A 27,921-nucleotide genomic window follows, 5' to 3' on the forward strand; every position below is an offset into this window, starting at 1 on the left:
GGTCTCGGGGTCAGGGTCAGGGTTAGGGTCTCGGGGTCAGGGTTAGGGGCAGGTTCAGGGTCAGTGTTAGGGGCTCAGGGTCAAGGTCAGGGTTTGGGGTCCGGGTTAGGGTCTCGGGGTCAGGGTTAGGGTCTCGGGGTCAGGGTTAGGGTCTCGGGGTCAGGGTCAAGGTTAGGGGCTCGGGGTCAGGGTTAGGGTCTCGGGGTCAGGGTTAGGGTCTCGGGGTCAGTGTTAGGGTCTCAGGGTCAGGGTCAAGTTTAGGGGCTCGGGGTCATGGTTAGGGTCTCGGAGTCAGGGTTAGGGTCTCGGGGTCAGGGTTAGGGTCTTGGGGTCAGGGTTAGGGTCTCAGGGTCAGGGTTAGGGGCTCGGGGTCAGGGTCAGTGGGTCGGGATCACGGTCAGGGTTAGGGGCTCGGGTTAGGGTTAGGGGCTCGGGGTGAGGGTCAATGGGTCGGGGTCAGGGTTAGAGTCTCGGGGTCAGGGGCTCGGGTTAGGGTTTGGGTCTCGGGGTCAGGGTTAGGGGCTCAGGGTCAAGGTTAGGGTCTCAGGGTCAGGGTTAGGGTCTCGGGGTCAGGGTTAGGGTCTCAGGGTCAGGGTCAGGGTCTCGGGGTCAGGGTTAGGGGCTCGGGGTCAGGGTTAGGGGCTCGGCGTCAGTGTCTGGGTCAGGGTCAGGGTTAGGGGTTCGGGGTCAGGGTTAGGGTCAGGGTCTCGGGGTCAGGGTTAGGGGCTCAGGGTCAGGGTTAGGGTCTCAGGGTCAGGGTTAGGGGCTCGTGGTCAGGGTTAGGGTTAGGGGCTCAGGGTCAGGGTCAGGGTCAGGGTTAGGGTTAGGGGCTCAGGCTCAGGGTCAGGGTCAGGGTCAGGGTTAGGGTCTCAGGGTCAGGGTTAGGGGTTCGGGTTCAGGGTTAGGGTTAGGGGCTCAGGGTCAGGGTCAGGGTCAGGGTCAGGGTTAGGGGCTCGGGGTCAGGGTCTCGGGGTCAGGGTTAGGGTCTCGGGGTCAGGGTTAGGGTCTCAGGGTCAGGGTTAGGGGCTCAGGGTCAGGGTTAGGGGCTCAGGGTCAGGGTCAGGGCTAGGGGCTCAGGGTCAGGGTCAGGGTTAGGGTCTCGGGGTCAGGGGCTCGGTGTCAGGGTCAGTGGGTTGGGGTCAGGGTCAGGGTTAGGGGCTCAGGGTCAGGGTTAGGGTCTCGGGGTCAGGGTCAGGAGCTCAGGGTCAGGGTCAGGGTCAGGGTTAGGGGCTCGGGGTCAAGGGCTCAGGGTCAGGGTCAGGGTTAGGGTCTCGGGGTCAGGGTCAGGGGCTCGGCATCAGGGTCAGGGTCTCGGGGTCAGGGTCAGGGTCAGTGGGTCGGTGTCAGGGTCAGTGGGTCGGGGTCAGGGTCAGGGTTAGGGGCTCAGGGTCAGGGTCAGGGTCAGGGGCTCAGGGTCAGGGTCAGGGTTGGGGCTCGGGGTCAGGGTCAGGGTCAGGGTTAGGGGCTTGGGGTCAGGGTCAGGGTCAGGGTTAGGGGCTCGGTGTCAGGATCAGGGTCAGGGCTAGGGGCTCGGGGTCAGGGTTAGGGTCAGGGTTAGGGTCAGGGTCTCGGGGTCAGGGTCAGGGTCAGGGTTAGGGTCTCGGGGTCAGGGTTAGGGTCTCGGGGTCAGGGTCAGGGGCTCGGGGTCAGGGTCAGGGTCAGGGTCAGGGCTTGGGGCTCGGGGTCAGGGTCAGGGGCTCGGCGTCAGGGTCTGGGTCTCGGGGTCAGGGTCAGGGGCTCGGGGTCAGGGTTAGGGTCTCGGGGTCAGGGTTAGGGTCTCGGGGTCAGGGTCAGGGGCTCGGCGTCAGGGTCAGGGTCTCGGGGTCAGGGTCAGGGGCTCGGGGTCAGGGTCAGGGGCTCGGGGTCAGGGTCAGGGTTAGGGTCTCGGGGTCAGGGTCAAGGTTAGGGGCTCGGGGTCAGGGTTATGGTCTCGGGGTCAGGGTTAGGGTCTCAGGGTCAGGGTTAGGGTCTTGGGGTCAGGGTTAGGGTCTCGGGGTCAAGGTTAGGGTCTCGGGGTCAGGGTCAGGGTTTGGGGTCCGGGTTAGGGTCTCGGGGTCAGGGTTAGGGTCTCGGGGTCAGGGTTAGGGTCTCGGTGTCAGGGTCAAGGTTAGGGGCTCGGGGTCAGGGTTAGGGTCTCGGGGTCAGGGTTAGGGTCTCGGGGTCAGGGTTAGGGTCTTGTTTCAGGGTTAGGGTCTCAGGGTCAGGGTTAGGGGCTCGGGGTCAGGGTCAGTGGGTCGGGTTCAGGGTCAGGGTTAGGGGCTCGGGTTAGGGTTAGGGGATCGGGGTCAGGGTCAGTGGGTCGGGGTCAGGGTCAGGGTTAGGGTCTCGGGGTCAGGGTCAGGGTCAGGGTTAGGGGCTCGGGGTCAGGGTTAGGGGCTCCGGGTCAGGGTCAGTGGGTCGGGGTCAGGGTCAGGGTTAGAGTCTCGGGGTCAGGGACTCGGGTTTGGGTTAGGGTCTCGGGGTCAGGGTTAGGGTCTCGGGGTCAGGGTTAGGGTCTCGGGGTCAGGGTTAGGGGCTCGGGGTCAGGGTTAGGGGCTCGGCGTCAGGGTCAGGGTCAGGGTCAGGGTTAGGGGCTCGGGGTCAGGGTTAGGGTTAGGGTCTTGGGGTCAGGGTTAGGGGCTCAGGGTCAGGGTTAGGGTCAGGGTCTCGGGGTCAGGGTTAGGGGCTCGGGGTCAGGGTTAGGGTCTCAGGGTCAGGGTTAGGGGCTCGGGGTCAGGGTTAGGGTTAGGGGCTCAGGGTCAGGGTCTCGGGGTCAGGGTTAGGGGCTCGGGGTCAGGGTTAGGGGCTCGGCGTCAGGGTCAGGGTCAGGGTCAGGGTTAGGGGCTCGGCGTCAGGGTTAGGGTTAGGGTCTCGGGGTCAGGGTTAGGGGCTCGGGGTCAGGGTTAGGGTCAGGGTCTCGGGGTCAGGGTTAGGGGCTCGGGGTCAGGGTTAGGGTCTCAGGGTCAGGGTTAGGGTCTCGGGGTCAGGGTTAGGGTTAGGGGCTCAGGGTCAGGGTCTCGTGGTCAGTGTTAGGGTCTCGGGGTCAGGGTCAGGGTTTGGGGTCCGGGTTAGGGTCTTGGGGTCAGGGTTAGGGTCTCGGGGTCAGGGTTAGGGTCTTGGTGTCAGGGTCAGGGTTACGGTCTCGGGGTCAGGGTTAGGGGCTCAGGGTCAGGGTCAGGGTTAGGGTCTCGGGGTCAGGGTTAGGGTCTCGGGGTCAGGGTCAGGGCTAGGGTCTCGGGGTCAGGGTTAGGGGCAGGGTCAGGGTCAGGGTTAGGGGCTCAGGGTCAAGGTCAGGGTTTGGGGTCCGGGTTAGGGTCTCGGGGTCAGGGTTAGGGTCTCGGGGTCAGGGTTAGGGTCTCGGGGTCAGGGTCAAGGTTAGGGGCTCGGGGTCAGGGTTAGGGTCTCGGGGTCAGGGTTAGGGTCTCGGGGTCAGGGTTAGGGTCTTGGGGTCAGGGTTAGGGTCTCAGTGTCAGGGTCAAGGTTTGGGGCTCGGGGTCATGGTTAGGGTCTCGGGGTCAGGGTTAGGGTCTCGGGGTCAGGGTTAGGGTCTTGGGGTCAGGGTTGGGGCTCGGGTTAGGGTTAGGGGCTCGGGGTCAGGGTCAGTGGGTCGGGGTCAGGGTCAGGGTTAGGGTCTCGGGGTCAGGGTCAGGGTCAGGGTTAGGGGCTCGGGGTCAGAGTTAGGGGCTCGGGGTCAGGGTCAGTGGGTCGGGGTCAGGGTCAGGGTTAGAGTCTCGGGGTCAGGGGCTCGGGTTAGGGTTAGGGTCTCGGGGTCAGGGTTAGGGGCTCAGGGTCAAGGTTAGGGTCTCGGGGTCAGGGTTAGGGTCTCGGTGTCAGGGTTAGGGTCTCAGGGTCAGGGTCAGGGTCTCGGGGTCAGGGTTAGGGTCTCGGGGTCAGGGTTAGGGGCTCGGGGTCAGGGTTAGGGGCTCGGAGTCAGTGTCAGGGTCAGGGTCAGGGTTAGGGGTTCGGGGTCAGGGTTAGGGTTAGGGTCTTGAGGTCAGGGTTAGTGGATCGGGGTCAGGGTTAGGGTCAGGGTCTCGGGGTCAGGGTTAGGGGCTCGGGGTCAGGGTTAGGGTCTCAGGGTCAGGGTTAGGGGCTCGGGGTCAGGGTTAGGGTTAGGGGCTCAGGGTCAGGGTCAGGGTCAGGGTCAGGGTTAGGGGCTCGGGGTCAGGGTCTCGGGATCAGGGTTAGGGTCTCGGGGTCAGGGTTAGGGTCTCAGGGTCAAGGTTAGGGGCTCAGGGTCGGGGTCAGGGCTAGGGGCTCAGGGTCAGGGTCAGGGTTAGGGTCTCGGGGTCAGGGGCTCGGTGTCAGGGTCAGTGGGTTGGGGTCAGGGTCAGGGTTAGGGGCTCAGGGTCAGGGTTAGGGTCTCGGGGTCAGGGTCAGGAGCTCAGGGTCAGGGTCAGGGTCAGGGTTAGGGGCTCGGGGTCAAGGGCTCAGGATAAGGGTCAGGGTTAGGGTCTCGGGGTCAGGGTCAGGGGCTCGGCATCAGGGTCAGGGTCTCGGGGTCAGGGTCAGGGTCAGTGGGTCGGTGTCAGGGTCAGTGGGTCGGGGTCAGGGTCAGGGTTAGGGGCTCAGGGTCAGGGTCAGGGTCAGGGGCTCAGGGGCAGGGTCAGGGTTGGGGCTCGGGGTCAGGGTCAGGGTCAGGGTTAGGGGCTTGGGGTCAGGGTCAGGGTCAGGGTTAGGGGCTCGGTGTCAGGATCAGGGTCAGGGCTAGGGGCTCGGGGTCAGGGTTAGGGTCAGGGTTAGGGTCAGGGTCTCGGGGTCAGGGTCAGGGTCAGGGTTAGGGTCTCGGGGTCAGGGTTAGGGTCTCGGGGTCAGGGTCAGGGGCTCGGGGTCAGGGTCAGGGTCAGGGTCAGGGCTAGGGGCTCGGGGTCAGGGTCAGGGGCTCGGCGTCAGGGTCAGGGTCTCGGGGTCAGGGTCAGGGGCTCGGGGTCAGGATTAGGGTCTCGGGGTCAGGTTTAGGGTCTCGGGGTCAGGGTCAGGGGCTCGGCGTCAGGGTCAGGGTCTCGGGGTCAGGGTCAGGGGCTCGGGGTCAGGGTCAGGGGCTCGGGGTCAGGGTCAGGGTTAGGGGCTCGGGGTCAGGGTCAAGGTTAGGGGCTCGGGGTCAGGGTTATGGTCTCGGGGTCAGGGTTAGGGTCTCAGGGTCAGGGTTAGGGTCTTGGGGTCAGGGTTAGGGTCTCGGGGTCAAGGTTAGGGTCTCGGGGTCAGGGTCAGGGTTTGGGGTCCGGGTTAGGGTCTCGGGGTCAGGGTTAGGGTCTCGGGGTCAGGGTTAGGGTCTCGGTGTCAGGGTCAAGGTTAGGGGCTCGGGGTCAGGGTTAGGGTCTCGGGGTCAGGGTTAGCGTCTTGTTTCAGGGTTAGGGTCTCAGGGTCAGGGTTAGGGGCTCGGGGTCAGGGTCAGTGGGTCGGGGTCAGGGTCAGGGTTAGGGGCTCGGGTTAGGGTTAGGGGATCGGGGTCAGGGTCAGTGGGTCGGGGTCAGGGTCAGGGTTAGGGTCTCGGGGTCAGGGTCAGGGTCAGGGTTAGGGGCTCGGGGTCAGGGTTAGGGGCTCCGGGTCAGGGTCAGTGGGTCGGGGTCAGGGTCAGGGTTAGGGTCTCGGGGTCAGGGTCAGGGTCAGGGTTAGGGTCTCGGGGTCAGGGTTAGGGGCTCAGGGTCAAGGTTAGGGTCTCGGGGTCAGGGTTAGGGTCTCGGGGTCAGGGTTAGGGTCTCGGGGTCAGGGTTAGGGGCTCGGGGTCAGGGTTAGGGGCTCGGCGTCAGGGTCAGGGTCAGGGTCAGGGTTAGGGGCTCGGGGTCAGGGTTAGGGTTAGGGTCTCGGGGTCAGGGTTAGGGGCTCAGGGTCAGGGTTAGGGTCAGGGTCTCGGGGTCAGGGTTAGGGGCTCGGGGTCAGGGTTAGGGTCTCAGGGTCAGGGTTAGGGGCTCGGGGTCAGGGTTAGGGTTAGGGGCTCAGGGTCAGGGTCTCGGGGTCAGGGTTAGGGGCTCAGGGTCAGGGTTAGGGTCTCGGGGTCAGGGTCAGGAGCTCAGGGTCAGGGTCAGGGTCAGGGTTAGGGGCTCGGGGTCAAGGGCTCAGGATAAGGGTCAGGGTTAGGGTCTCGGGGTCAGGGTCAGGGGCTCGGCATCAGGGTCAGGGTCTCGGGGTCAGGGTCAGGGTCAGTGGGTCGGTGTCAGGGTCAGTGGGTCGGGGTCAGGGTCAGGGTTAGGGGCTCAGGGTCAGGGTCAGGGTCAGGGGCTCAGGGGCAGGGTCAGGTTTGGGGCTCGGGGTCAGGGTCAGGGTCAGGGTTAGGGGCTTGGGGTCAGGGTCAGGGTCAGGGTTAGGGGCTCGGTGTCAGGATCAGGGTCAGGGCTAGGGGCTCGGGGTCAGGGTTAGGGTCAGAGTTAGGGTCAGGGTCTCGGGGTCAGGGTCAGGGTCAGGGTTAGGGTCTCGGGGTCAGGGTTAGGGTCTCGGGGTCAGGGTCAGGGGCTCGGGGTCAGGGTCAGGGTCAGGGTCAGGGCTAGGGGCTCGGGGTCAGGGTCAGGGGCTCGGCGTCAGGGTCAGGGTCTCGGGGTCAGGGTCAGGGGCTCGGGGTCAGGGTTAGGGTCTCGGGGTCAGGGTTAGGGTCTCGGGGTCAGGGTCAGGGGCTCGGCGTCAGGGTCAGGGTCTCGGGGTCAGGGTCAGGGGCTCGGGGTCAGGGTCAGGGGCTCGGGGTCAGGGTCAGGGTTAGGGTCTCGGGGTCAGGGTCAAGGTTAGGGGCTCGGGGTCAGGGTTATGGTCTCGGGGTCAGGGTTAGGGTCTCAGGGTCAGGGTTAGGGTCTTGGGGTCAGGGTTAGGGTCTCGGGGTCAAGGTTAGGGTCTCGGGGTCAGGGTCAGGATTTGGGGTCCGGGTTAGGGTCTCGGGGTCAGGGTTAGGGTCTCGGGGTCAGGGTTAGGGTCTCGGTGTCAGGGTCAAGGTTAGGGGCTCGGGGTCAGGGTTAGGGTCTCGGGGTCAGGGTTAGGGTCTCGGGGTCAGGGTTAGGGTCTTGTTTCAGGGTTAGGGTCTCAGGGTCAGGGTTAGGGGCTCGGGGTCAGGGTCAGTGGGTCGGGGTCAGGGTCAGGGTTAGGGGCTCGGGTTAGGTTTAGGGGATCGGGGTCAGGGTCAGTGGGTCGGGGTCAGGGTCAGGGTTAGGGTCTCGGGGTCAGGGTCAGGGTCAGGGTTAGGGGCTCGGGGTCAGGGTTAGGGGCTCCGGGTCAGGGTCAGTGGGTCGGGGTCAGGGTCAGGGTTAGAGTCTCGGGGTCAGGGACTCGGGTTTGGGTTAGGGTCTCGGGGTCAGGGTTAGGGGCTCAGGGTCAAGGTTAGGGTCTCGGGGTCAGGGTTAGGGTCTCGGGGTCAGGGTTAGGGTCTCGGGGTCAGGGTTAGGGGCTCGGGGTCAGGGTTAGGGGCTCGGCGTCAGGGTCAGGGTCAGGGTCAGGGTTAGGGGCTCGGGGTCAGGGTTAGGGTTAGGGTCTTGGGGTCAGGGTTAGGGTCTCAGGGTCAGGGTTAGGGTCAGGGTCTCGGGGTCAGGGTTAGGGGCTCGGGGTCAGGGTTAGGGTCTCAGGGTCAGGGTTAGGGGCTCGGGGTCAGGGTTAGGGTTAGGGGCTCAGGGTCAGGGTCTCGGGGTCAGGGTTAGGGGCTCGGGGTCAGGGTTAGGGGCTCGGCGTCAGGGTCAGGGTCAGGGTCAGGGTTAGGGGCTCGGGGTCAGGGTTAGGGTTAGGGTCTTGGGGTCAGGGTTAGGGGCTCGGGGTCAGGGTTAGGGTCAGGGTCTCGGGGTCAGGGTTAGGGGCTCGGGGTCAGGGTTAGGGTCTCAGGGTCAGGGTTAGGGTCTCGGGGTCAGGGTTAGGGTTAGGGGCTCAGGGTCAGGGTCTCGTGGTCAGGGTTAGGGTCTCGGGGTCAGGGTTAGGGTCTCGGGGTCAGGGTCAGGGTTTGGGGTCCGGGTTAGGGTCTTGGGGTCAGGGTTAGGGTCTCGGGGTCAGGGTTAGGGTCTTGGTGTCAGGGTCAGGGTTACGGTCTCGGGGTCAGGGTTAGGGGCTCAGGGTCAGGGTCAGGGTTAGGGTCTCGGGGTCAGGGTTAGGGTCTCGGGGTCAGGGTCAGGGTTAGGGTCTCGGGGTCAGGGTTAGGGGCAGGGTCAGGGTCAGGGTTAGGGGCTCAGGGTCAGGTCAGGGTTTGGGGTCCGGGTTAGGGTCTCGGGGTCAGGGTTAGGGTCTCGGGGTCAGGGTTAGGGTCTCGGGGTCAGGGTCAAGGTTAGGGGCTCGGGGTCAGGGTTAGGGTCTCGGGGTCAGGGTTAGGGTCTCGGGGTCAGGGTTTGGGTCTTGGGGTCAGGGTTAGGGTCTCAGTGTCAGGGTCAAGGTTTGGGGCTCGGGGTCATGGTTAGGGTCTCGGGGTCAGGGTTAGGGTCTCGGGGTCAGGGTTAGGGTCTTGGGGTCAGGGTTGGGGCTCGGGTTAGGGTTAGGGGCTCGGGGTCAGGGTCAGTGGGTCGGGGTCAGGGTCAGGGTTAGGGTCTCGGGGTCAGGGTCAGGGTCAGGGTTAGGGGCTCGGGGTCAGAGTTAGGGGCTCGGGGTCAGGGTCAGTGGGTCGGGGTCAGGGTCAGGGTTAGAGTCTCGGGGTCAGGGGCTCGGGTTAGGGTTAGGGTCTCGGGTTCAGGGTTAGGGGCTCAGGGTCAAGGTTAGGGTCTCGGGGTCAGGGTTAGGGTCTCGGGGTCAGGGTTAGGGTCTCAGGGTCAGGGTCAGGGTCTCGGGGTCAGGGTTAGGGTCTCGGGGTCAGGGTTAGGGGCTCGGGGTCAGGGTTAGGGGCTCGGCGTCAGTGTCAGGGTCAGGGTCAGGGTTAGGGGTTCGGGGTCAGGGTTAGGGTTAGGGTCTTGGGGTCAGGGTTAGTGGATCGGGGTCAGGGTTAGGGTCAGGGTCTCGGGGTCAGGGTTAGGGGCTCGGGGTCAGGGTTAGGGTCTCAGGGTCAGGGTTAGGGGCTCGGTGTCAGGGTTAGGGTTAGGGGCTCAGGGTCAGGGTCAGGGTCAGGGTCAGGGTTAGGGGCTCGGGGTCAGGGTCTCGGGATCAGGGTTAGGGTCTCGGGGTCAGGGTTAGGGTCTCAGGGTCAAGGTTAGGGGCTCAGGGTCAGGGTCAGGGCTAGGGGCTCAGGGTCAGGGTCAGGGTTAGGGTCTCGGGGTCAGGGGCTCGGGGTCAGGGTCAGTGGGTCGGGGTCAGGGTCAGGGTTAGTGGCTCAGGGTCAGGGTTAGGGTCTCGGGGTCAGGGTCAGGAGCTCAGGGTCAGGGTCAGGGTCAGGGTTAGGGGCTCGGGGTCAAGTACTCAGGGTCAGGCTCAGGGTTAGGGTCTCGGCGTCAGGGTCAGGGGCTAGGCATCAGGGTCAGGGTCTCGGGGTGAGGGTCAGGGTCAGTGGGTCGGTGTCAGGGTCAGTGGGTCGGGGTCAGGGTCAGGGTTAGGGGCTCAGGGTCAGGGTCAGGGTTAGGGTTAGGGGCTCAGGGTCAGGGTCAGGGTCAGGGTCAGGGTTAGGGTCTCAGGGTCAGGGTTAGGGGTTCGGGTTCAGGGTTAGGGTTAGGGGCTCAGGGTCAGGGTCAGGGTCAGGGTCAGGGTTAGGGGCTCGGGGTCAGGGTCTCGGGGTCAGGGTTAGGGTCTCGGGGTCAGGGTTAGGGTCTCAGGGTCAGGGTTAGGGGCTCAGGGTCAGGTTTAGCGGCTCAGGGTCAGGGTCAGGGCTAGGGGCTCAGGGTCAGGGTCAGGGTTAGGGTCTCGGGGTCAGGGGCTCGGGGTCAGGGTCAGTGGGTCGGGGTCAGGGTCAGGGTTAGTGGCTCAGGGTCAGGGTTAGGGTCTCGGGGTCAGGGTCAGGAGCTCAGGGTCAGGGTCAGGGTCAGGGTTAGGGGCTCGGGGTCAAGTACTCAGGGTCAGGGTCAGGGTTAGGGTCTCGGGGTCAGGGTCAGGGGCTAGGCATCAGGGTCAGGGTCTCGGGGTCAGGGTCAGGGTCAGTGGGTCGGTGTCAGGGTCAGTGGGTCGGGGTCAGGGTCAGGGTTAGGGGCTCAGGGTCAGGGTCATGGTCAGGGGCTCAGGGTCAGGGTCAGGGTTGGGGCTCAGGGTCAGGGTCAGGGTCAGGGTTAGGGGCTTGGGGTGAGGGTCAGGGTCAGGGTTAGGGGCTCGGTGTCAGGGTCAGGGTCAGGGCTAGGGGCTCGGGGTCAGGGTTAGGGTCAGGGTTAGGGTCAGGGTTAGGGTCTCGGGGTCAGGGTTAGGGTCTCGGGGTCAGGGTCAGGGGCTCAGGGTCAGGGTCAGGGTCAGGGCTAGGGGCTCGGGGTCAGGGTCAGGGGCTCGGCGTCAGGGTCAGGGTCTCGGGGTCAGGGTCAGGGGCTCGGGGTCAGGGTTAGGGTCTCGGGGTCAGGGTTAGGGTCTCGGGGTCAGGGTCAGGGGCTCGGCGTCAGGGTCAGGGTCTCGGGGTCAGGGTCAGGGGCTCGGGGTCAGGGTCAGGGGCTCGGGGTCAGGGTCAGGGTTAGGGTCTCGGGGTCAGGGTCAGGGTTAGGGGCTCGGGGTCAGGGTTATGGTCTCGGGGTCAGGGTTAGGGTCTCGGGGTCAGGGTTAGGGTCTTGGGGTCAGGGTTAGGGTCTCGGGGTCAGGGTTATGTTCTCGGGGTCAGGGTCAGGGTTTGGGGTCCGGGTTAGGGTCTCGGGGTCAGGGTTAGGGTCTCGGGGTCAGGGTTAGGGTCTCGGTGTCAGGGTCAAGGTTAGGGGCTCGGGCTCAGGGTTAGGGTCTCGGGGTCAGGGTTAGGGTCTCGGGGTCAGGGTTAGGGTCTTGTTTCAGGGTTAGGGTCTAAGGGTCAGGGTTAGGGACTCGGGGTCAGGGTCAGTGGGTCGGGGTCAGGGTCAGGGTTAGGGGCTCAGGTTAGGGTTAGGGGCTCGGGGTCAGAGTCAGGGTCTCGGGGTCAGGGTTAGGGTCTCGGGGTCAGGGTCAGGGGCTCGGCGTCAGGGTCAGGGTCTCGGGGTCAGGGTCAGGGGCTCGGGGTCAGGGTCAGGGGCTCGGGGTCAGGGTCAGAGTTAGGGTCTCGGGGTCAGGGTCAAGGTTAGGGTCTCGGGGTCAGGGTTAGGGTCTCGGGGTCAGGGTTAGGGTCTTGGGGTCAGGGTTAGGGTCTCGGGGTCAGTGTTAGGGTCTCGGGGTCAGGGTTAGGGTCTCGGGGTCAGGGTCAGGGTTTGGGTTCCGGGTTAGGGTCTCGGGGTCAGGGTTAGGGTCTCGGGGTCAGGGTTAGGGTCTTGTTTCAGGGTTAGGGTCTCAGGGTCAGGGTTAGGGGCTCGGGGTCAGGGTCAGTGGGTCGGGGTCAGGGTCAGGGTTAGGGGCTCGGGTTAGGGTTAGGGGATCGGGGTCAGGGTCAGTGGGTCGGGGTCAGGGTCAGGGTTAGGGTCTCGGGGTCAGGGTCAGGGTCAGGGTTAGGGGCTCGGGGTCAGGGTTAGGGGCTCCGGGTCAGGGTCAGTGGGTCGGGGTCAGGGTCAGGGTTAGAGTCTCGGGGTCAGGGGCTCGGGTTTGGGTTAGGGTCTCGGGGTCAGGGTCAGGGTCTCGGGGTCAGGGTTAGGGTCTCGGGGTCAGGGTTAGGGGCTCGGGGTCAGGGTTAGGGGCTCGGCGTCAGGGTCAGGGTCAGGGTCAGGGTTAGGGGCTCGGGGTCAGGGTTAGGGTTAGGGTCTCGGGGTCAGGGTTAGGGGCTCGGGGTCAGGGTTAGGGTCAGGGTCTCGGGGTCAGGGTTAGGGGCTCGCGGTCAGGGTTAGGGTCTCAGGGTCAGGGTTAGGGGCTCGGGGTCAGGGTTAGGGTTAGGGGCTCAGGGTCAGGGTCTCGGTGTCAGGGTTAGGGTCTCGGGGTCAGGGTTAGGGTCTCGGTGTCAGGGTCAAGGTTAGGGGCTCGGGGTCAGGGTTAGGGTCTCATGGTCAGGGTTACGGTCTCGGGGTCAGGGTTAGGGTGTTGTTTCAGGTTAGGGTCTCAGGGTCAGGGTTAGGGGCTCGGGGTCAGGGTCAGTGGGTCGGTGTCAGGGTCAGGGTTAGGGGCTCGGGTTAGGGTTTGGGGATCAGGGTCAGGGTCAGTGGGTTGGGGTCAGGGTCAGGGTTAGGGTCTCGGGGTCAGGGTCAGGGTCAGGGTTAGGGGCTCGGGGTCAGGGTTAGGGGCTCCGGGTCAGGGTCAGTGGGTCGGAGTCAGGGTCAGGGTTAGGGTTAGGGGCTCGGGGTCAGGGTTAGGGGCTCCGGGTCAGGGTCAGTGGGTCGGGGTCAGGGTCAGGGTTAGAGTCTCGGGGTCAGGGGCTCGGGTTTGGGTTAGGGTCTCGGGGTCAGGGTTAGGGGCTCAGGGTCAAGGTTAGGGTCTCGGGGTCAGGGTCAGGGTCTCGGGGTCAGGGTTAGGGTCTCGGGGTCAGGGTTAGGGGCTCGGGGTCAGGGTTAGGGGCTCGGCGTCAGGGTCAGGGTTAGGGGCTCGGGGTCAGGGTTAGGGTTAGGGTCTCGGGGTCAGGGTTAGGGGCTCGGGGTCAGGGTTAGGGTCAGGGTCTCGGGGTCAGGGTTAGGGGCTCGGGGTCAGGGTTAGGGTCTCAGGGTCAGGGTTAGGGGCTCGGGGTCAGGGTTAGGGTTAGGGGCTCAGGGTCAGGGTGTCGGGGTCAGGGTTAGGGTCTCGGGGTCAGGGTTAGGGTCTCGGTGTCAGGGTCAAGGTTAGGGGCTCGGGGTCAGGGTTAGGGTCTCATGGTCAGGGTTAGGGTCTCGGGGTCAGGGTTAGGATGTTGTTTCAGGGTTAGGGTCTCAGGGTCAGGGTTAGGGGCTCGGGGTCAGGGTCAGTGGGTCGGGGTCAGGGTCAGGGTTAGGGGCTCGGGTTAGGGTTTGGGGATCGGGGTCAGGGTCAGTGGGTCGGGGTCAGGGTCAGGGTTAGGGTCTCGGGGTCAGGGTCAGGGTCAGGGTTAGGGGCTCGGGGTCAGGGTTAGGGGCTCCGGGTCAGGGTCAGTGGGTCGGGGTCAGTGTCAGGGTTAGAGTCTCGGGGTCAGGGGCTCGGGTTTGGGTTAGGGTCTCGGGGTCAGGGTTAGGGGCTCAGGGTCAAGGTTAGGGTCTCGGGGTCAGGGTCAGGGTCTCGGGGTCAGGGTTAGGGTCTCGGGGTCAGGGTTAGGGGCTCGGGGTCAGGGTTAGGGGCTCGGCGTCAGGGTCAGTGTCAGGGTCAGGGTTAGGGGCTCGGGGTCAGGGTTAGGGTTAGGGTCTTGGGGTCAGGGTTAGGGGCTCAGGGTCAGGGTTAGGGTCAGGGTCTCGGGGTCAGGGTTAGGGGCTCGGGGTCAGGGTTAGGGTCTCAGGGTCAGGGTTAGGGACTCGGGGTCAGGGTTAGGGTTAGGGGCTCAGGGTCAGGGTCAGGGTCACGGTCAGGGTTAGGGTCTCGGGGTCAGGGTCAGGGGCTCAGCGTCAGTGTCAGGGTCTCGGGGTCAGGGTCAGGGGCTCGGGGTCAGGGTCGGGGCTCGGGGTCAGGGTCAGGGTTAGGGTCTCGGGGTCAGGGTCAAGGTTAGGGGCTCGGGGTCAGGGTTAGGGTCTCGGGGTCAGGGTTAGGGTCTCGGGGTCAGGGTTAGGGGTTTGGGGTCAGGGTCAGTGGGTCGGCGTCAGGGTCAGGGTTAGGGGCTCGGGTTAGGGTTAGGGGCTCGGGGTCAGGGTCAGCGGGTCGGGGTCAGGGTCAGGGTTAGGGTCTCGGGGTCAGGGTCAGGGTCAGTGTTAGGGGCTCAGGGTCAGGGTTAGGGGCTCGGGGTCAGGGTCAGTGGGTCGGGGTCAGGGTCAGGGTTAGATTCTCGGGGTAAGGGGCTCGGGTTAGGGTTAGGGTCTCGGGGTCAGAGTTAGGGTCTCGGGGTCAGGGTTAGGGTCTCAGGGTCAGGGTCAGGGTCTCGGGGTCAGGGTTAGGGTCTCGGGGTCAGGGTTAGGGGCTCAGGGTCAGGGTTAGGGGCTCAGCGTCAGGGTCAAGGTCAGGGTCAGGGTTAGGGGCTCGGGGTCAGGGTTAGGGTTAGGGTCTCGGGGTCAGGGTTAGGGGCTCGGGGTCAGGGTTAGGGTCAGGGTCTCGGGGTCAGGGTTAGGGGCTCGGGGTCAGGGTTAGGGTCTCAGGGTCAGGGTTAGGGGCTCGGGGTCAGGGTTAGGGTTAGGGTCTCGGGGTCAGGATTAGGGGCTCGGGGTCAGAGTTAGTGTCAGGGTCTCGGGGTCAGGGTTAGGGGCTCAGGGTCAGGGTCAGGGTCAGGGTCAGGGTTAGGGGCTCGGGGTCAGGGTCTCGGGGTCAGGGTTAGGGTCTCTGGGTCAGGGTTAGGGTCTCAGGGTCAGGGTTAGGGGCTCAGGGTCAGGGTCAGGGCTAGGGGCTCAGGGTCAGGATCAGGGTTAGGGTCTCGGGGTCAGGGGCTCGGGGTCAGGGTCAGTGGGTCGGGGTCAGGGTCAGGGTTAGGGACTGAGGGTCAGTGTTAGGGTCTCGGGGTCAGGGTCAGGGTCAGTGGGTCGGTGTCAGGGTCAGTGGGTCGGGGTCAGGGTCAGGGTTAGGGGCTCAGGGTCAGGGTCAGGGTCAGGGGCTCAGGGTCAGGGTCAGGGTTGGGGCTCGGGGTCAGGGTCAGGGTCAGGGTTAGGGGCTTGGGGTCAGGGTCAGGGTCAGGGTTAGGGGCTCGGGGTCAGGGTCAGGGCCAGGGCTAGGGGCTCGGGGTCAGGGTTAGGGTCAGGGTTAGGGTCAGGGGCTCGGGGTCAGGGTCAGGGTCAGGGTTAGGGTCTCGGGGTCAGGGTTAGGGTCTCGGGGTCAGGGTCAGGGTCTCAGGGTCAGGGTCAGGGTCAGGGCTAGGGGCTCGGGGTCAGGGTCAGGGGCTCGGCGTCAGGGTCAGGGTCTCGGGGTCAGGGTCAGGGGCTCGGGGTCAGAGTCAGGGTCTCGGGGTCAGGGTTAGGGTCTCGGGGTCAGGGTCAAGGGCTCGGCGTCAGGGTCAGGGTCTCGGGGTCAGGGTCAGGGGCTCGGGGTCAGGGTCAGGGGCTCGGGGTCAGGGTCAGGGTTAGGGTCTCGGGGTCAGGGTCAGGGTCTCGGTGTCAGGGTCAGGGTCTTGGTGTCAGGATCAGTGGGTCGGGGTCAGGGTCAGTGGGTCGGGGTCAGGGTCAGGGTTAGGGTCTCGGGGTCAGGGTCAGGGTCAGGGTTAGGGGCTCGGGGTCAGGGTTAGGGGCTCGGGGTCAGGGTCAGTGGGTCGGGGTCAGGGTCAGGGTTAGAGTCTCGGGGTCAGGGGCTCGGGTTAGGGTTAGGGTCTCGGGGTCAGGGTTAGGGGCTCAGGGTCAAGGCTAGGGTCTCGGGGTCAGGGTTAGGGTCTCGGGGTCAGGGTTAGGGTCTCAGGGTCAGGGTCAGGGTCTCGGGGTCAGGGTTAGGGTCTCGGGGTCAGGGTTAGGGGCTCGGGGTCAGGGTTAGGGGCTCAGCGTCAGGGTCAAGGTCAGGGTCAGGGTTAGGGGCTCGGGGTCAGGGTTAGGGTTAGGGTCTCGGGGTCAGGGTTAGGGGCTCGGGGTCAGGGTTAGGGTCAGGGTCTCGGGGTCAGGGTTAGGGGCTCGGGGTCAGGGTTAGGGTCTCAGGGTCAGGGTTAGGGGCTCGGGGTCAGGGTTAGGGTTAGGGTCTCGGGGTCAGGGTTAGGGGCTCGGGGTTAGGGTTAGGGTCAGGGTCTCGGGGTCAGGGTTAGGGGCTCAGGGTCAGGGTCAGGGTTAGGGGCTCGGGGTCAGGGTCTCGGGGTCAGGGTTAGGGTCTCTGGGTCAGGGTTAGGGTCTCAGGGTCAGGGGTAGGGGCTCAGGGTCAGGGTCAGGGCTAGGGGCTCAGGGTCAGGGTCAGGGTTAGGGTCTCGGGGTCAGGGGCTCGGGGTCAGGGTCAGTGGGTCGGGGTCAGGGTCAGGGTTAGGGACTCAGGGTCAGGGTTAGGGTCTCGGGGTCAGGGTCAGGGTCAGTGGGTCGGTGTCAGGGTCAGTGGGTCGGGGTCAGGGTCAGGGTTAGGGGCTCAGGGTCAGGGTCAGGGTCAGGGGCTCAGGGTCAGGGTCAGGGTTAGGGGCTCGGGGTCAGGGTCAGGGTCAGGGTTAGGGGCTTGGGGTCAGGGTCAGGGTCAGGGTTAGGGGCTCGGGGTCAGGGTCAGGGCCAGGGCTAGGGGCTCGGGGTCAGGGTTAGGGTCAGGGTTAGGGTCAGGGGCTCGGGGTCAGGGTCAGGGTCAGGGTTAGGGGCTTGGGGTCAGGGTCAGGGTCAGGGTTAGGGGCTCAGAGTCAGGGTCAGGGTCAGGGCTAGGGGCTCGGGGTCAGGGTTAGGGTCAGGGTTAGGGTCAGGGGCTCGGGGTCAGGGTCAGGGTCAGGGTTAGGGTCTCGGGGTCAGGGCTAGGGTCTCGGGGTCAGGGTCAGGGTCTCGGGGTCAGGGTCAGGGGCACGGTGTCAGGGTCAGGGTCTCGGGGTCAGGGTCAGGGTCTCGGGGTCAGGGTCAGGGGCTCGGCGTCAGGGTCAGGGTCTCGGGGTCAGGGTCAGGGCGGTCAGGGGCTCGGGGTCAGGGTCAGGGTTAGGGTCTCGGGTTCAGGGTCAGGGTTAGGGTCTCGGGTTCAGGGTCAGGGTCTCGGGGTCAGGGTCAGTGTCTCGGTGTCAGGGTCAGGGTCTTGGTGTCAGGATCAGTGGGTCGGGGTCAGGGTCAGTGGGTCGGGGTCAGGGTCAGTGGGTCGGGGTCAGGGTCAGTGTGTCGGGGTCAGGGTCAGGGTAAGGGGCTCGGGTTAGGGTTAGGGGCTCGGGGTCAGGGTCTGGGTCAGGGGCTCGGGGTCAGGGTCAGTGGGTCGGGGTCAGGGTCAGGGTTAGGGGCTCAGGGTCAGGGTTAGGGTTAGGGGCTCAGGGTCAGGGTTAGGGTCTCAGGGTCAGGGTCAGGAGCTCAGGGTCAGGGTCAGGGGCTCGGGGTCAAGGGCTCGGGGTCAGGGTCAGGGTTAGGGGCTCAGGGTCAGGGTCAGGGTCAGGGTCAGGGGCTCAGTGTCAGGGTCAGGAGGTCAGGGTCAGGGTCAGGGTTAGGGGCTCGGGGTCAAGGGCTCGGGGTCAGGGTCAGGGTTAGGGGCTCGGGGTCAGGGTTAGGGTTAGGGTCTCGGGGTCAGGGTTAGGGGCTCGGGGTCAGGGTTAGGGTCAGGGTCTCGGGGTCAGGGTTAGGGGCTCAGGGTCAGGGTCAGGGTCAGGGTCAGGGTTAGGGGCTCGGGGTCAGGGTCTCGGGGTCAGGGTTAGGGTCTCATGGTCAGGGGTAGGGGCTCAGGGTCAGGGTCAGGGCTAGGGGCTCAGGGTCAGGGTCAGGGTTAGGGTCTCGGGGTCAGGGGCTCGGGGTCAGGGTCAGTGGGTCGGGGTCAGGGTCAGGGTTAGGGACTCAGGGTCAGGGTTAGGGTCTCGGGGTCAGGGTCAGGGTCAGTGGGTCGGTGTCAGGTTCAGTGGGTCGGGGTCAGGGTCAGGGTTAGGGGCTCAGGGTCAGGGTCAGGGTCAGGGGCTCAGGGTCAGGGTCAGGGTTGGGGCTCGGGGTCAGGGTCAGGGTCAGGGTTAGGGGCTTGGGGTCAGGGTCAGGGTCAGGGTTAGGGTCTCAGAGTCAGGGTCAGGGTCAGGGCTAGGGGCTCGGGGTCAGGGTTAGGGTCAGGGTTAGGGTCAGGGGCTCGGGGTCAGGGTCAGGGTTAGGGTCTCGGGGTCAGGGTTAGGGTCTCGGGGTCAGGGTCAGGGTCTCGGGGTCAGGGTCAGGGGCACGGCGTCAGGGTCAGGGTCTCGGGGTCAGGGTCAGGGTCTCGGGGTCAGGGTCAGGGGCTCGGCGTCAGGGTCAGGGTCTCGGGGTCAGGGTCAGGGGCTCGGGGTCAGGGTCAGGGGCTCGGGGTCAGGGTCAGGGTTAGGGTCTCGGGTTCAGGGTCAGGGTCTCGGGGTCAGGGTCAGTGTCTCGGTGTCAGGGTCAGGGTCTTGGTGTCAGGATCAGTGGGTCGGGGTCAGGGTCAGTGGGTCGGGGTCAGGGTCAGTGGGTCGGGGTCAGGGTCAGTGTGTCGGGGTCAGGGTCAGGGTAAGGGGCTCGGGTTAGGGTTAGGGGCTCGGGGTCAGGGTCTGGGTCAGGGGCTCGGGGTCAGGGTCAGTGGGTCGGGGTCAGGGTCAGGGTTAGGGGCTCAGGGTCAGGGTTAGGGTTAGGGGCTCAGGGTCAGGGTTACGGTCTCAGGGTCAGGGTCAGGAGCTCAGGGTCAGGGTCAGGGGCTCGGGGTCAAGGGCTCGGGGTCAGGGTCAGGATTAGGGGCTCAGGGTCAGGGTCAGGGTCAGGGGCTCAGTGTCAGGGTCAGGAGGTCAGGGTCAGGGTCAGGGTTAGGGGCTCGGGGTCAAGGGCTCGGGGTCAGGGTCAGGGTTAGAGGCTCAGGGTCAGGGTCAGGGTTAGGGGCTCAGGGTCAGGGTTAGAGGCTCAGGGTCAGGGTCAGCGTCAGGGGCTCAGGGTCACGGTCAGGGTTAGGGTCTCGGGGTCAGGGTCAGGGGCTCAGCGTCAGGGTCAGGGTCTCGGGGTCAGGGTCAGGGGCTCGGGGTCAGGGTCGGGGCTCGGGGTCAGGGTCAGGGTTAGGGTCTCGGGGTCAGGGTCAAGGTTAGGGGCTCGGGGTCAGGGTTAGGGTCTCGGGGTCAGGGTTAGGGTCTCGGGGTCAGGGTTAGGGGTTTGGGGTCAGGGTCAGTGGGTCGGGGTCAGGGTCAGGGTTAGGGGCTCGGGTTAGGGTTAGGGGCTCGGGGTCAGGGTCAGCGGGTCGGGGTCAGGGTCAGGGTTAGGGTCTCGGGGTCAGGGTCAGGGTCAGTGGGTCGGTGTCAGGGTCAGTGGGTCGGGGTGAGGGTCAGGGTTAGGGGCTCAGGGTCAGGGTCAGGGTCAGGGGCTCAGGGTCAGGGTCAGGGTTGGGGCTCGGGGTCAGGGTCAGGGTCAGGGTTAGGGGCTTGGGGTCAGGGTCAGGGTCAGAGTTAGGGGCTCAGAGTCAGGGTCAGGGTCAGGGCTAGGGGCTCGGGGTCAGGGTTAGGGTCAGGGTTAGGGTCAGGGGCTCGGGGTCAGGGTCAGGGTCAGGGTTAGGGGCTTGGGGTCAGGGTCAGGGTCAGGGTTAGGGGCTCAGAGTCAGGGTCAGGGTCAGGGCTAGGGGCTCGGGGTCAGGGTTAGGGTCAGGGTTAGGGTCAGGGGCTCGGGGTCAGGGTCAGGGTCAGGGTCAGGGTTATGGTCTCGGGGTCAGGGTTAGGGTCTCGGGGTCAGGGTCAGGGGCTCAGGGTCAGGGTCAGGGTCAGGGTCAGGGCTAGGGGCTCGGGGTCAGGGTCAGGGGCTCGGGGTCAGGGTCAGGGTCTCGGGGTCAGGGTCAGGGGCTCGGCGTCAGGGTCAGGGTCTCGGGGTCAGGGTCAGGGGCTCGGGGTCAGGGTCAGGGTTAGGGTCTCGGGTTCAGGGTCAGGGTCTCGGGGTCAGGGTCAGGGTCTCGGTGTCAGGGTCAGGGTCTTGGTGTCAGGATCAGTGGGTCGGGGTCAGGGTCAGTGGGTCGGGGTCAGGGTCAGTGGGTCGGGGTCAGGGTCAGGGTAAGGGGCTCTGGTTAGGGTTAGGGGCTGGGGGTCAGGGTCTGGGTCAGGGGCTCGGGGTCAGGGTCAGGGTTAGGGGCTCAGGGTCAGGGTTAGGGTTAGGGGCTCAGGGTCAGGGTTAGGGTCTCGGGGTCAGGGTCAGGAGCTCAGGGTCAGGGTCAGGGGCTCAGGGTCAAGGGCTCGGGGTCAGGGTCAGGGTTAGGGGCTCAGGGTCAGGGTCAGGGTCAGGGGCTCAGTGTCAGGGTCAAGAGGTCAGGGTCAGGGTCAGGGTTAGGGGCTCGGGGTCAAGGGCTCGGGGTCAGGGTCAGGGTTAGAGGCTCAGGGTCAGGGTCAGGGTTAGGGGCTCGGGGTCAGGGTTAGAGGCTCAGGGCCAGGGTCAGCGTCAGGGGCTCAGGGTCAGGGTCAGGGTTAGGGTCTCGGGGTCAGGGTTAGGATCTCGGGGTCAGGGTTAGGGGCTCAGGGTCAGGGTCAGGGTCAGGGTCTCGGGGTCAGGGTTAGGGGCTTGGGGTCAGGGTCAGGGGCTCAGGGTCAGGGTCATTGTCAGGGTCTCGGGGTCAGGGTTAGGGGCTCAGGGTCAGGGTCAGTGTTAGGGTCTCGGGGTCAGGGTTAGGGTCTCGGGGTCAGGGTTAGGGGCTCAGGGTCAGGGTCAGGGTCAGGGGCTCGGGGTCAGGGTCAGGGTTAGGGGCTCAGGGTCAGGGTCAGGGGCTCGGGGTCAGGGTTAGGGGCTCGGGGTCAGTGTCAGGGTCAGGGGCTTGGGGTCAGGGTTAGGGTCTCGGTGTCAGGGTCAGGGTCAGGGTTAGGGGCTCGGGGTCAGGTTTAGGGGCTCAGGGTCAGGGTTAGGGGCTCAGGGTCATGGTCAGGGTTAGGGTCTCGGGGTCAGGGTCAGGGTTAGGGGCTCAGTGTCAGGGTCAGGGTTAGGGGCTCGGGGTCAGGGTTAGGGGCTTGGGGTCAGGGTTGGGGCTCGGGGTCAGGGTCAGGGTTAGGGGCTCGGGGTCAGGGTCACGGTTAGGGGCTCAGGGTCAGGGTCAGGGTTAGGGGCTCAGGGTCAGGGGCAGGGTTAGGGTCTCGGGGTCAGGGTCAGGGGCTCGGCATCAGGGTCAGGGTCTCGGGGTCAGGGTCAGGGTCAGTGGGTCGGTGTCAGGGTCAGTGGGTCGGGGTCAGGGTCAGGGTTAGGGGCTCAGGGTCAGGGTCAGGGTCAGGGGCTCAGGGTCAGGGTCATGGTTGGGGCTCGGGGTCAGGCTCAGGGTCAGGGTCAGGGTCAGGGTCAGGGGCTCAGGGTCAGGGTCAGGGTTGGGGCTCGGGGTCAGGCGCTCAGGGTCAGGGTCAGGGTCAGGGGCTCAGGGTCAGGGTCAGGGTCAGGGGCTCGGGGTCAGGGTTAGGGTCAGGGTTAGGGGCTCGGGGTCAGGGTTAGGGTCAGGGTTAGGGGCTCGGGGTCAGGGTCTCGGGGTCAGGGTCAGGGTCAAGGTTAGGGGCTCGGGGTCAGGGTTAGGGTCTCGGGGTCAGGGTCAGGGCTAGGGGCTCGGGGTCAGGGTTAGGGTCTCGGGGTCAGGGTCAGGGGCTCGGGGTCAGGGTCAGTGGGTTGGGGTCAGCGTCACGGTTAGGGACTCGGGGTCAGGGTTAGGGGCTCGGGGTCAGGGTTAGGGGCTCGGGGTCAGGGTTAGTGTCTCAGGGTCAGGGTTAGGGGCTCGGGGTCAGGGTTAGGGTTAGGGTCTCGGGGTCAGGGTTAGGGGCTCGGGGTCAGGGTTAGGGTCAGGGTCTCGGGGTCAGGGTTAGGGGCTCAGGGTCAGGGTCAGGGTCAGGGTCAGGGTTAGGGGCTCGGGGTCAGGATCTCGGTGTCAGGGTTAGGGTCTCGGGGTCAGGGTTAGGGTCTCAGGTTCAGGGTTAGGGGCTCAGGGTCAGGGTCAGGGCTAGGGGCTCAGGGTCAGGGTCAGGGTTAGGGTCTCGGGGTCAGGGGCTCGGGGTCAGGGTCAGTGGGTCGGGGTCAGGGTCAGGGTTAGGGACTCAGGGTCAGGGTTAGGGTCTCGGGGTCAGGGTCAGGGTTAATGGGTCGGTGTCAGGGTCAGTGGGTCGGGGTCAGGGTCAGGGTTAGGGGCTCAGGGTCAGGGTCAGGGGCTCAGGGTCAGGGTCAGGGTTGGGGCTCGGGGTCAGGGTCAGGGTCAGGGTTAGGGGCTTGGGGTCAGGGTCAGGGTCAGGGTTAGGGGCTCGGGGTCAGGGTCAGGGTCAGGGCTAGGGGCTCGGGGTCAGGGTTAGGGTCAGGGTTAGGGTCAGGGGCTCGGGGTCAGGGTCAGGGTCAGGGTTAGGGTCTCGGGGTCAGGGTCAGGGGCTCAGGGTCAGGGTCAGGGTCAGGGTCAGGGCTAGGGGCTCGGGGTCAGGGTCAGGGGCTCGGCGTCAGGGTCAGGGTCTCGGGGTCAGGGTCAGGGGCTCGGGGTCAGGGTCAGGGTCTCGGGGTCAGGGTTAGGGTCTCGGGGTCAGGGTCAGGGGCTCGGCGTCAGGGTCAGGGTCTCGGGGTCAGGGTCAGGGGCTCGGGGTCAGGGTCAGGGGCTCGGGGTCAGGGGCTCCGGGTCAGGGTCAGGGTTAGGGTCTCGGGGTCAAGGTCAGGGTCTCGGGGTCAGGGTCAGGGTCTCGGTGTCAGGATCAGTGGGTCGGGGTCAGGGTCAGTGGGTCGGGGTCAGGGTCAGTGGGTCGGGGTCAGGGTCAGTGGGTCGGGGTCAGGGTCAGGGTAAGGGGCTCGGGTTAGGGTTAGGGGCTCGGGGTCAGGGTCTGGGTCAGGGGCTCGGGGTCAGGGTCAGTGGGTCGGGGTCAGGGTCAGGGTTAGGGGCTCAGGGTCAGGGTTAGGGTTAGGGGCTCAGGGTCAGGGTTAGGGTCTCGGGGTCAGAGTCAGGAGCTCAGGGTCAGGGTCAGGGGCTCGGGGTCAAGGGCTCGGGGTCAGGGTCAGGGTTAGGGGCTCAGGGTCAGGGTCAGGGTCAGGGGCTCAGTGTCAGGGTCAGGAGGTCAGGGTCAGGGTCAGGGTTAGGGGCTCGGGGTCAAGGGCTCGGGGTCAGGGTCAGTGTTAGAGGCTCAGGGTCACGGTCAGGGTTAGGGGCTCGGGGTCAGGGTTAGAGGCTCAGGGTCAGGGTCAGCGTCAGGGGCTCAGGGTCAGGGTCAGGGTTAGGGTCTCGGGGTCAGGGTTAGGATCTCGGTGTCAGGGTTAGGGGCTCAGGGTCAGGGTCAGGGTCAGGGTCTCGGGGTCAGGGTTAGGGGCTTGGGGTCAGGGTCAGGGGCTCAGGGTCAGGGTCATTGTCAGGGTCTCGGGGTCAGGGTTAGGGGCTCAGGGTCAGGGTCAGGGTTAGGGTCTCGGGGTCAGGGTTAGGGTCTCGGGGTCAGGTTTAGGGGCTCAGGGTCAGGGTCAGGGTCAGGGGCTCGGGGTCAGGGTCAGGGTTAGGGGCTCGGGGTCAGGGTCAGGGGCTCGGGGTCAGGGTTAGGGGCTCGGGGTCAGTGTCAGGGTCAGGGGCTCGGGGTCAGGGTTAGGGTCTCGGTGTCAGGGTCAGGGTCAGGGTTAGGGGCTCGGGGTCAGGGTTAGGGGCTCAGGGTCAGGGTTAGGGGCTCAGGGTCATGGTCAGGGTTAGGGTCTCGGGGTCAGGGTCAGGGTTAGGGGCTCAGTGTCAGGGTCAGGGTTAGGGGCTCGGGGTCAGGGTTAGGGGCTTGGGGTCAGGGTTGGGGCTCGGGGTCAGGGTCAGGGTTAGGGGCTCGGGGTCAGGGTCAGGGTTAGGGGCTCAGGGTCAGGGTCAGGGTTAGGGGCTCAGGGTCAGGGGCAGGGTTAGGGTCTCGGGGTCAGGGTCAGGGGCTCGGCATCAGGGTCAGGGTCTCGGGGTCAGGGTCAGGGTCAGTGGGTCGGTGTCAGGGTCAGTGGGTCGGGGTCAGGGTCAGGGTTAGGGGCTCAGGGTCAGGGTCAGGGTCAGGGGCTCAGGGTCAGGGTCATGGTTGGGGCTCGGGGTCAGGGTCAGGGTCAGGGTCAGGGTCAGGGGCTCAGGGTCAGGGCCAGGGTTGGGGCTCGGGGTCAGGGGCTCAGGGTCAGGGTCAGGGTCAGGGGCTCAGGGTTAGGGTCAGGGTCAGGGGCTCGGGGTCAGGGTCAGGGTCAGGGTTAGGGGCTCGGGGTCAGGGTTAGGGTCTCGGGGTCAGGGTCAGGGTCAGGGTTAGGGGCTCGGGGTCAGGGTTAGGGTCTCGGGGTCAGGGTCAGGGCTAGGGGCTCGGGGTCAGGGTTAGGGTCTCGGGATCAGGGTCAGGGGCTCGGGGTCAGGGTCAGTGGGTCGGGGTCAGGGTCACGGTTAGGGACTCGGGGTCAGGGTTAGGGGCTCGGGGTCAGGGTCAGTGGGTCGGGGTCAGGGTCACGGTTAGGGACTCGGGGTCAGGGTTAGGGGCTCGGGGTCAGGGGCTCAGGGTCAGGGTCAGGGGCTCAGGGTCAGGGTCAGTGGGTCGGGGTCAGGGTCAAGGTTAGGGTCTCGGGGTCAGGGTCAGGGTCTCGGGGTCAGGGTCAGGGTCAGGGTTAGGGTCTCGGGGTCAGGGTTAGGGTCTCGGGGTCAGGGTCAGGGTCAGGGTCTCGGGGTCAGGGTCAGGGTCTCGGGGTCAGGGTCAGGGTCTCGGGGTCAGAGTTAGGGTCTCGGGGTCAGGGTTAGGGGCTCGGGGTCCGGGTTAGGGTCTCGGGGTCAGGGTTAGGGTTAGGGTCGCGGGGTCAGGGTCAGGGACTCAGGGTCAGGGTCTCGGGGTCAGGGTTAGGGTCTCGGGGTCCGGGTTAGGGTCTCGGGGTCAGGGTCAGGTTTAGGGTCTCGGGGTCAGGGTTAGGGTCAGGGTTAGGGTTAGGATCAGGGTTAGGTTTAGGGTTTAGGGTTAGGGTTAGTGTTAGGGTTAGGGTTAGGGTTAGGGTTAGGGTTAGGGTTTAGGGTTAGGGTTAGGGTTAGTGTTAGGGTTAGGGTTAGGGTTAGGGTTAGTGTTAGGGTTTGGGTTAGGATTAGGGTTAGGGTTAGGGTTAGTGTTAGTGTTAGGGTTTGGGTTTGGGTTAGGGTTAGTGTTAGGGTTTGGGTTAGGGTTAGGGTTAGTGTTAGGGTTTGGGTTAGGATTAGGGTTAGGATTAGGGTTAGGGTTAGGGTTAGGTTTGGGGCTCCGGTTTAGGGTTAGTATCAGGGTTAGGGTTAGGGTTAGCTTTAGTGCTAGGGTTAGGGTTAGGGTTAGCGTTAGTGCTAGGGTTAGGGTTAGGGTTAGGGTTAGGGTTAGCGTTAGTGCTAGGGTTAGGGTTAGGGTTAGGGTTAGCGTTAGTGCTAGGGTTAGGGTTAGGGTTAGTGTTAGGGTTATGGTTAGTGTTTGGGTTAGGGTTAGGTTTAGGGTTAGGGTTAGGGTTAGGTTTAGGGTTAGGGTTATGGTTAGTGTTTGGGTTAGTGCTAGGGTTAGTGTTAGTGTTAGGGTTAGGCTTAGGGTTAGGGTTAGTGTTAGGGTTAGGGTTAGGGTTATGGTTAGTGTTTGGGTTAGTGCTAGGGTTAGTGTTAGTGTTAGTGTTAGGGTTAGGGTTAGGGTTAGTGTTAGGGTTAGGGTTATGGTTAGTGTTTAGGTTAGTGCTAGGGTTAGTGTTAGTGTTAGGGTTAGGGTTAGGGTTAGGGTTAGTGTTAGGGTTAGGGTTAGTGTTAGGGTTTTGGTTAGGGTTACTGCTAGGGTTAGTGTTTGTGTTAGGGTTAGGGTTAGGGTTAGTGTTAGGGTTAGGGTTAGGTTTAGGGTTAGGGTTAGGGTTAGGGTTAGGGTTCGGTTTAGGTTTAGGGTTAGGGTTAGTGTTAGGGTTAGGGTTAGGTTTAGGGTTAGGGTTATCGTTAGTGTTTGGGTTAGTGCTAGGGTTAGTGTTAGTGTTAGTGTTAGGGTTAGGGTTAGGGTTAGTGTTAAGGTTCGGTTTAGGGTTAGGGTTAGTGTTAGGGTTAGGGTTAGGGTTAGGGTTAGGGTTAGGTTTAGGGTTAGGGTTAGGGTTATGGTTAGTGTTTGGGTTAGTGCTAGGGTTAGTGTTAGTGTTAGGGTTAGGGTTAGGGTTAGGGTTAGGGGCTCAGGTTTAGGGGCTCAGAGTTAGGGTTAGGGTTAGGGTTAGGGTTAGGTTTAGGGACTCAGGTTTACGGGCTCAGGGTTAGGTTTAGGGGCTCAGGTTTGGGGTTAGGGTTAGGGTTAGGGTTAGGGTTAGGGATTAGGGTTAGGGTTAGGGTTAGGGTTAGGGTTAGGGTTAGGGGTTAGGGTTAGGGTTAGGGTTAGGGTTAGGGACTCAGGTTTAGGGGCTCAGGGTTAGGGTTAGGGGCTCAGGTGTAGGGGCTCAGGGTTAGGGTTAGGGGCTCAGGTTTAGGGTTAGGGTTAGGGTTAGGGTTAGGGGCTCAGGTTTCGGGTTAAGGTTAGGGTTAGGGTTAGGGTTAGGGTTAGGGGTAATGTTAGGGTTAGAGTTAGTTTTAGGGTTAGGGTTAGGGTTAGGGTTAGGGACTCAGGTTTAGGGGCTCAGGATTAGGGTTAGGGGCTCTGGTTTAGGGTTAGCATTAGGGTTAGGGTTGAGGGCTCAGGTTTATGGTTAGGGTTAGGTTTCTCGTTAGAGACTCAGGTTTAGGGGTTCAGGATTAGGGTTAGACTTAGGGTTAGGGGCTCAGGTTTAGGGTTAGTGTTAGGTTTAGGGTTAGGGACTCAGGTTTAGGGGCTCAGGGTTAGTGTTAGGGTTAGGGGCTCAAGTTTAGGATTAGCATTAGGGTTACGGTTAGGGTCTCAGGTTTAGGGTTAGGGTTAGGTTTAGAGTTAGGGCCTCCGGTTTCGGGGCTCAGGTTTAGGGTTAGGGTTAGGTTTAGTGTTAGGGACTCAGGTTTAGGCGCTCAGGGTTAGGGTTAGGGTTAGCGTTAGGGTTAGGGTTAGGGTTAGGGTTAGGGGTTCAGGATCAGGGTTAGGGTCAAAGTGATGTTTGGGTCCATTCGGTTTAGTGTTAGGGTTAGGGTTAGGGTTAGGGGCTCAGGTTTAGGGTTAGGGTTAGGGTTAGTGACTCAGGTTTAGGGGCTCAGAGTTAGGGTTAGGGTTAGGGTTAGGGTTAGGGTTAGGGCCTCAGGTTTAGGGTTAGGGTTAGGGTTAGGGACTCAGGTTTAGGGTGTCAGGTTTAGGGTCTCAGAGTTAGGGTTAGTGTTAGGGTTAGGGTTAGGCTTAGGGTTAGGGTTAGGGGTTCGGGGTCAGGGTTAGGGTCAAAGTGAGGGTTGGGTTAGTGTTGCCGATGAGGGGTTAGGGTTAGGATTAGGGTTAGGGTTAGGGCTAGGGTCTCAGGTTTAGGGTTAGTGTTAGGGTTATGGTTAGGTGCTCAGGTTTAGGGTTAGGGTTACGTTTGTGGTTAGGGAGTCAGGTTTAGGGTGTCAGGTTTAGGGGCTCGGGGTCAAGGTTAGGGTCAAAGTGAGGGTTGGGTCTGTGTTGCCGATGAGGGGTTGGGGTTAGCCTTAGGGTTAGGGGTAGGGTTAGGGTTAGGGTTTCGGGGTCAGGGTTAGGGTCAAAGTGAGGTTTGGGTCCATTCGGTTTAGTGTTAGGGTTAGGGTTAGTGTTAGGGTTAGGTTTAAGGTTAGGGTTAGGGGTTCGGGGTCAGGGTTAGGGTGAAAGTGAGGTTTGGGTCCATTCGGGTTAGAGCTGCCAACGAGGGGCGGTCTTTGATTGGGGTAAATAAATCGGGGTTTGATTTGCGTAGAAAGTTCTGTAACCCCGGTGAAGGTGATGATTCGGGGTCGCGCTGGGGTGAGGGTTCAGGGGTTACGAGTCAGTGGAAGGTCGCCCGGGCTGGGGTGAGGGATGTGCTGAGGGTGGGGGGGCGGGGGTCAGCGGCCAGCGACCTGCTGGAGGTCAGGTTTAAAGGTCAGGGTGAAAGGTGAACGGTCAGCTCCAGGAGGGGCAATACAGCGTCTGAGTGCAGGGTTAAAAGGTAAAGGTTGTGGGGCCACAATGTGATTCAGGCAGTCAGAGCGAGAAGTGGCTGCAGGTTCTGCAGAGGGACAGGGTTCAAGGTTCAGAGTTCAGCGGCGGGAGGGGATACTTAGGAGTTCAGGGGAGATATGTCCAATTGCGTACCTCTTCTAGAGTGGCAACTCTGTCCTGGAGCTCCACCCGAAGCAGGTATTCCTGTTCCCATCTACAAGAAAACACAGAGAGGGACAGCACGGGGTTAGATACAGAGTAAATCTCCATCTATACCGTCCCCATCAAACACTCCCAGGACAGGAACAGCACGGGGTTAGATACAGAGTAAATCTCGCTCTACACCGTCTCCATCAAACACTCCCAGGACAGGAACAGCACGGGGTTAGATACAGAGTAAATCTCCCTCTACACTGTCCCCATCAAACACTCCCAGGACAGGTACAGCACAGGGTTAGATACAGAGTGAAAGTCCATCTACACGGTCCCCATCAAACACTCCCAGGACAGGTACAGCACAGGGTTAGATACAGAGTAAATCTCCC

General features: G+C 64.1%; 1 protein-coding gene across 1 annotated transcript in view; it reads right to left on the bottom strand.

Moving 5' to 3' along the window:
* Positions 1–27,590, bottom strand: part of LOC121275013 (non-homologous end joining factor IFFO1-like) — a gene marked incomplete at its 5' end in the record, with an annotated part of 217,784 nt that extends 190,194 nt beyond the window's left edge. The window contains one exon of the mRNA XM_041182406.1: positions 27,530–27,590. Coding sequence (XP_041038340.1) covers positions 27,530–27,590 — 61 coding nt within the window. The remainder of the gene's footprint in view (positions 1–27,529) is intronic.
* Positions 27,591–27,921: the final 331 nt, after the last annotated feature.

This window comes from Carcharodon carcharias, assembly GCF_017639515.1.
Source record: "Carcharodon carcharias isolate sCarCar2 chromosome 40 unlocalized genomic scaffold, sCarCar2.pri SUPER_40_unloc_1, whole genome shotgun sequence".
Classification (NCBI taxonomy): Eukaryota; Metazoa; Chordata; class Chondrichthyes; order Lamniformes; family Lamnidae; genus Carcharodon; species Carcharodon carcharias.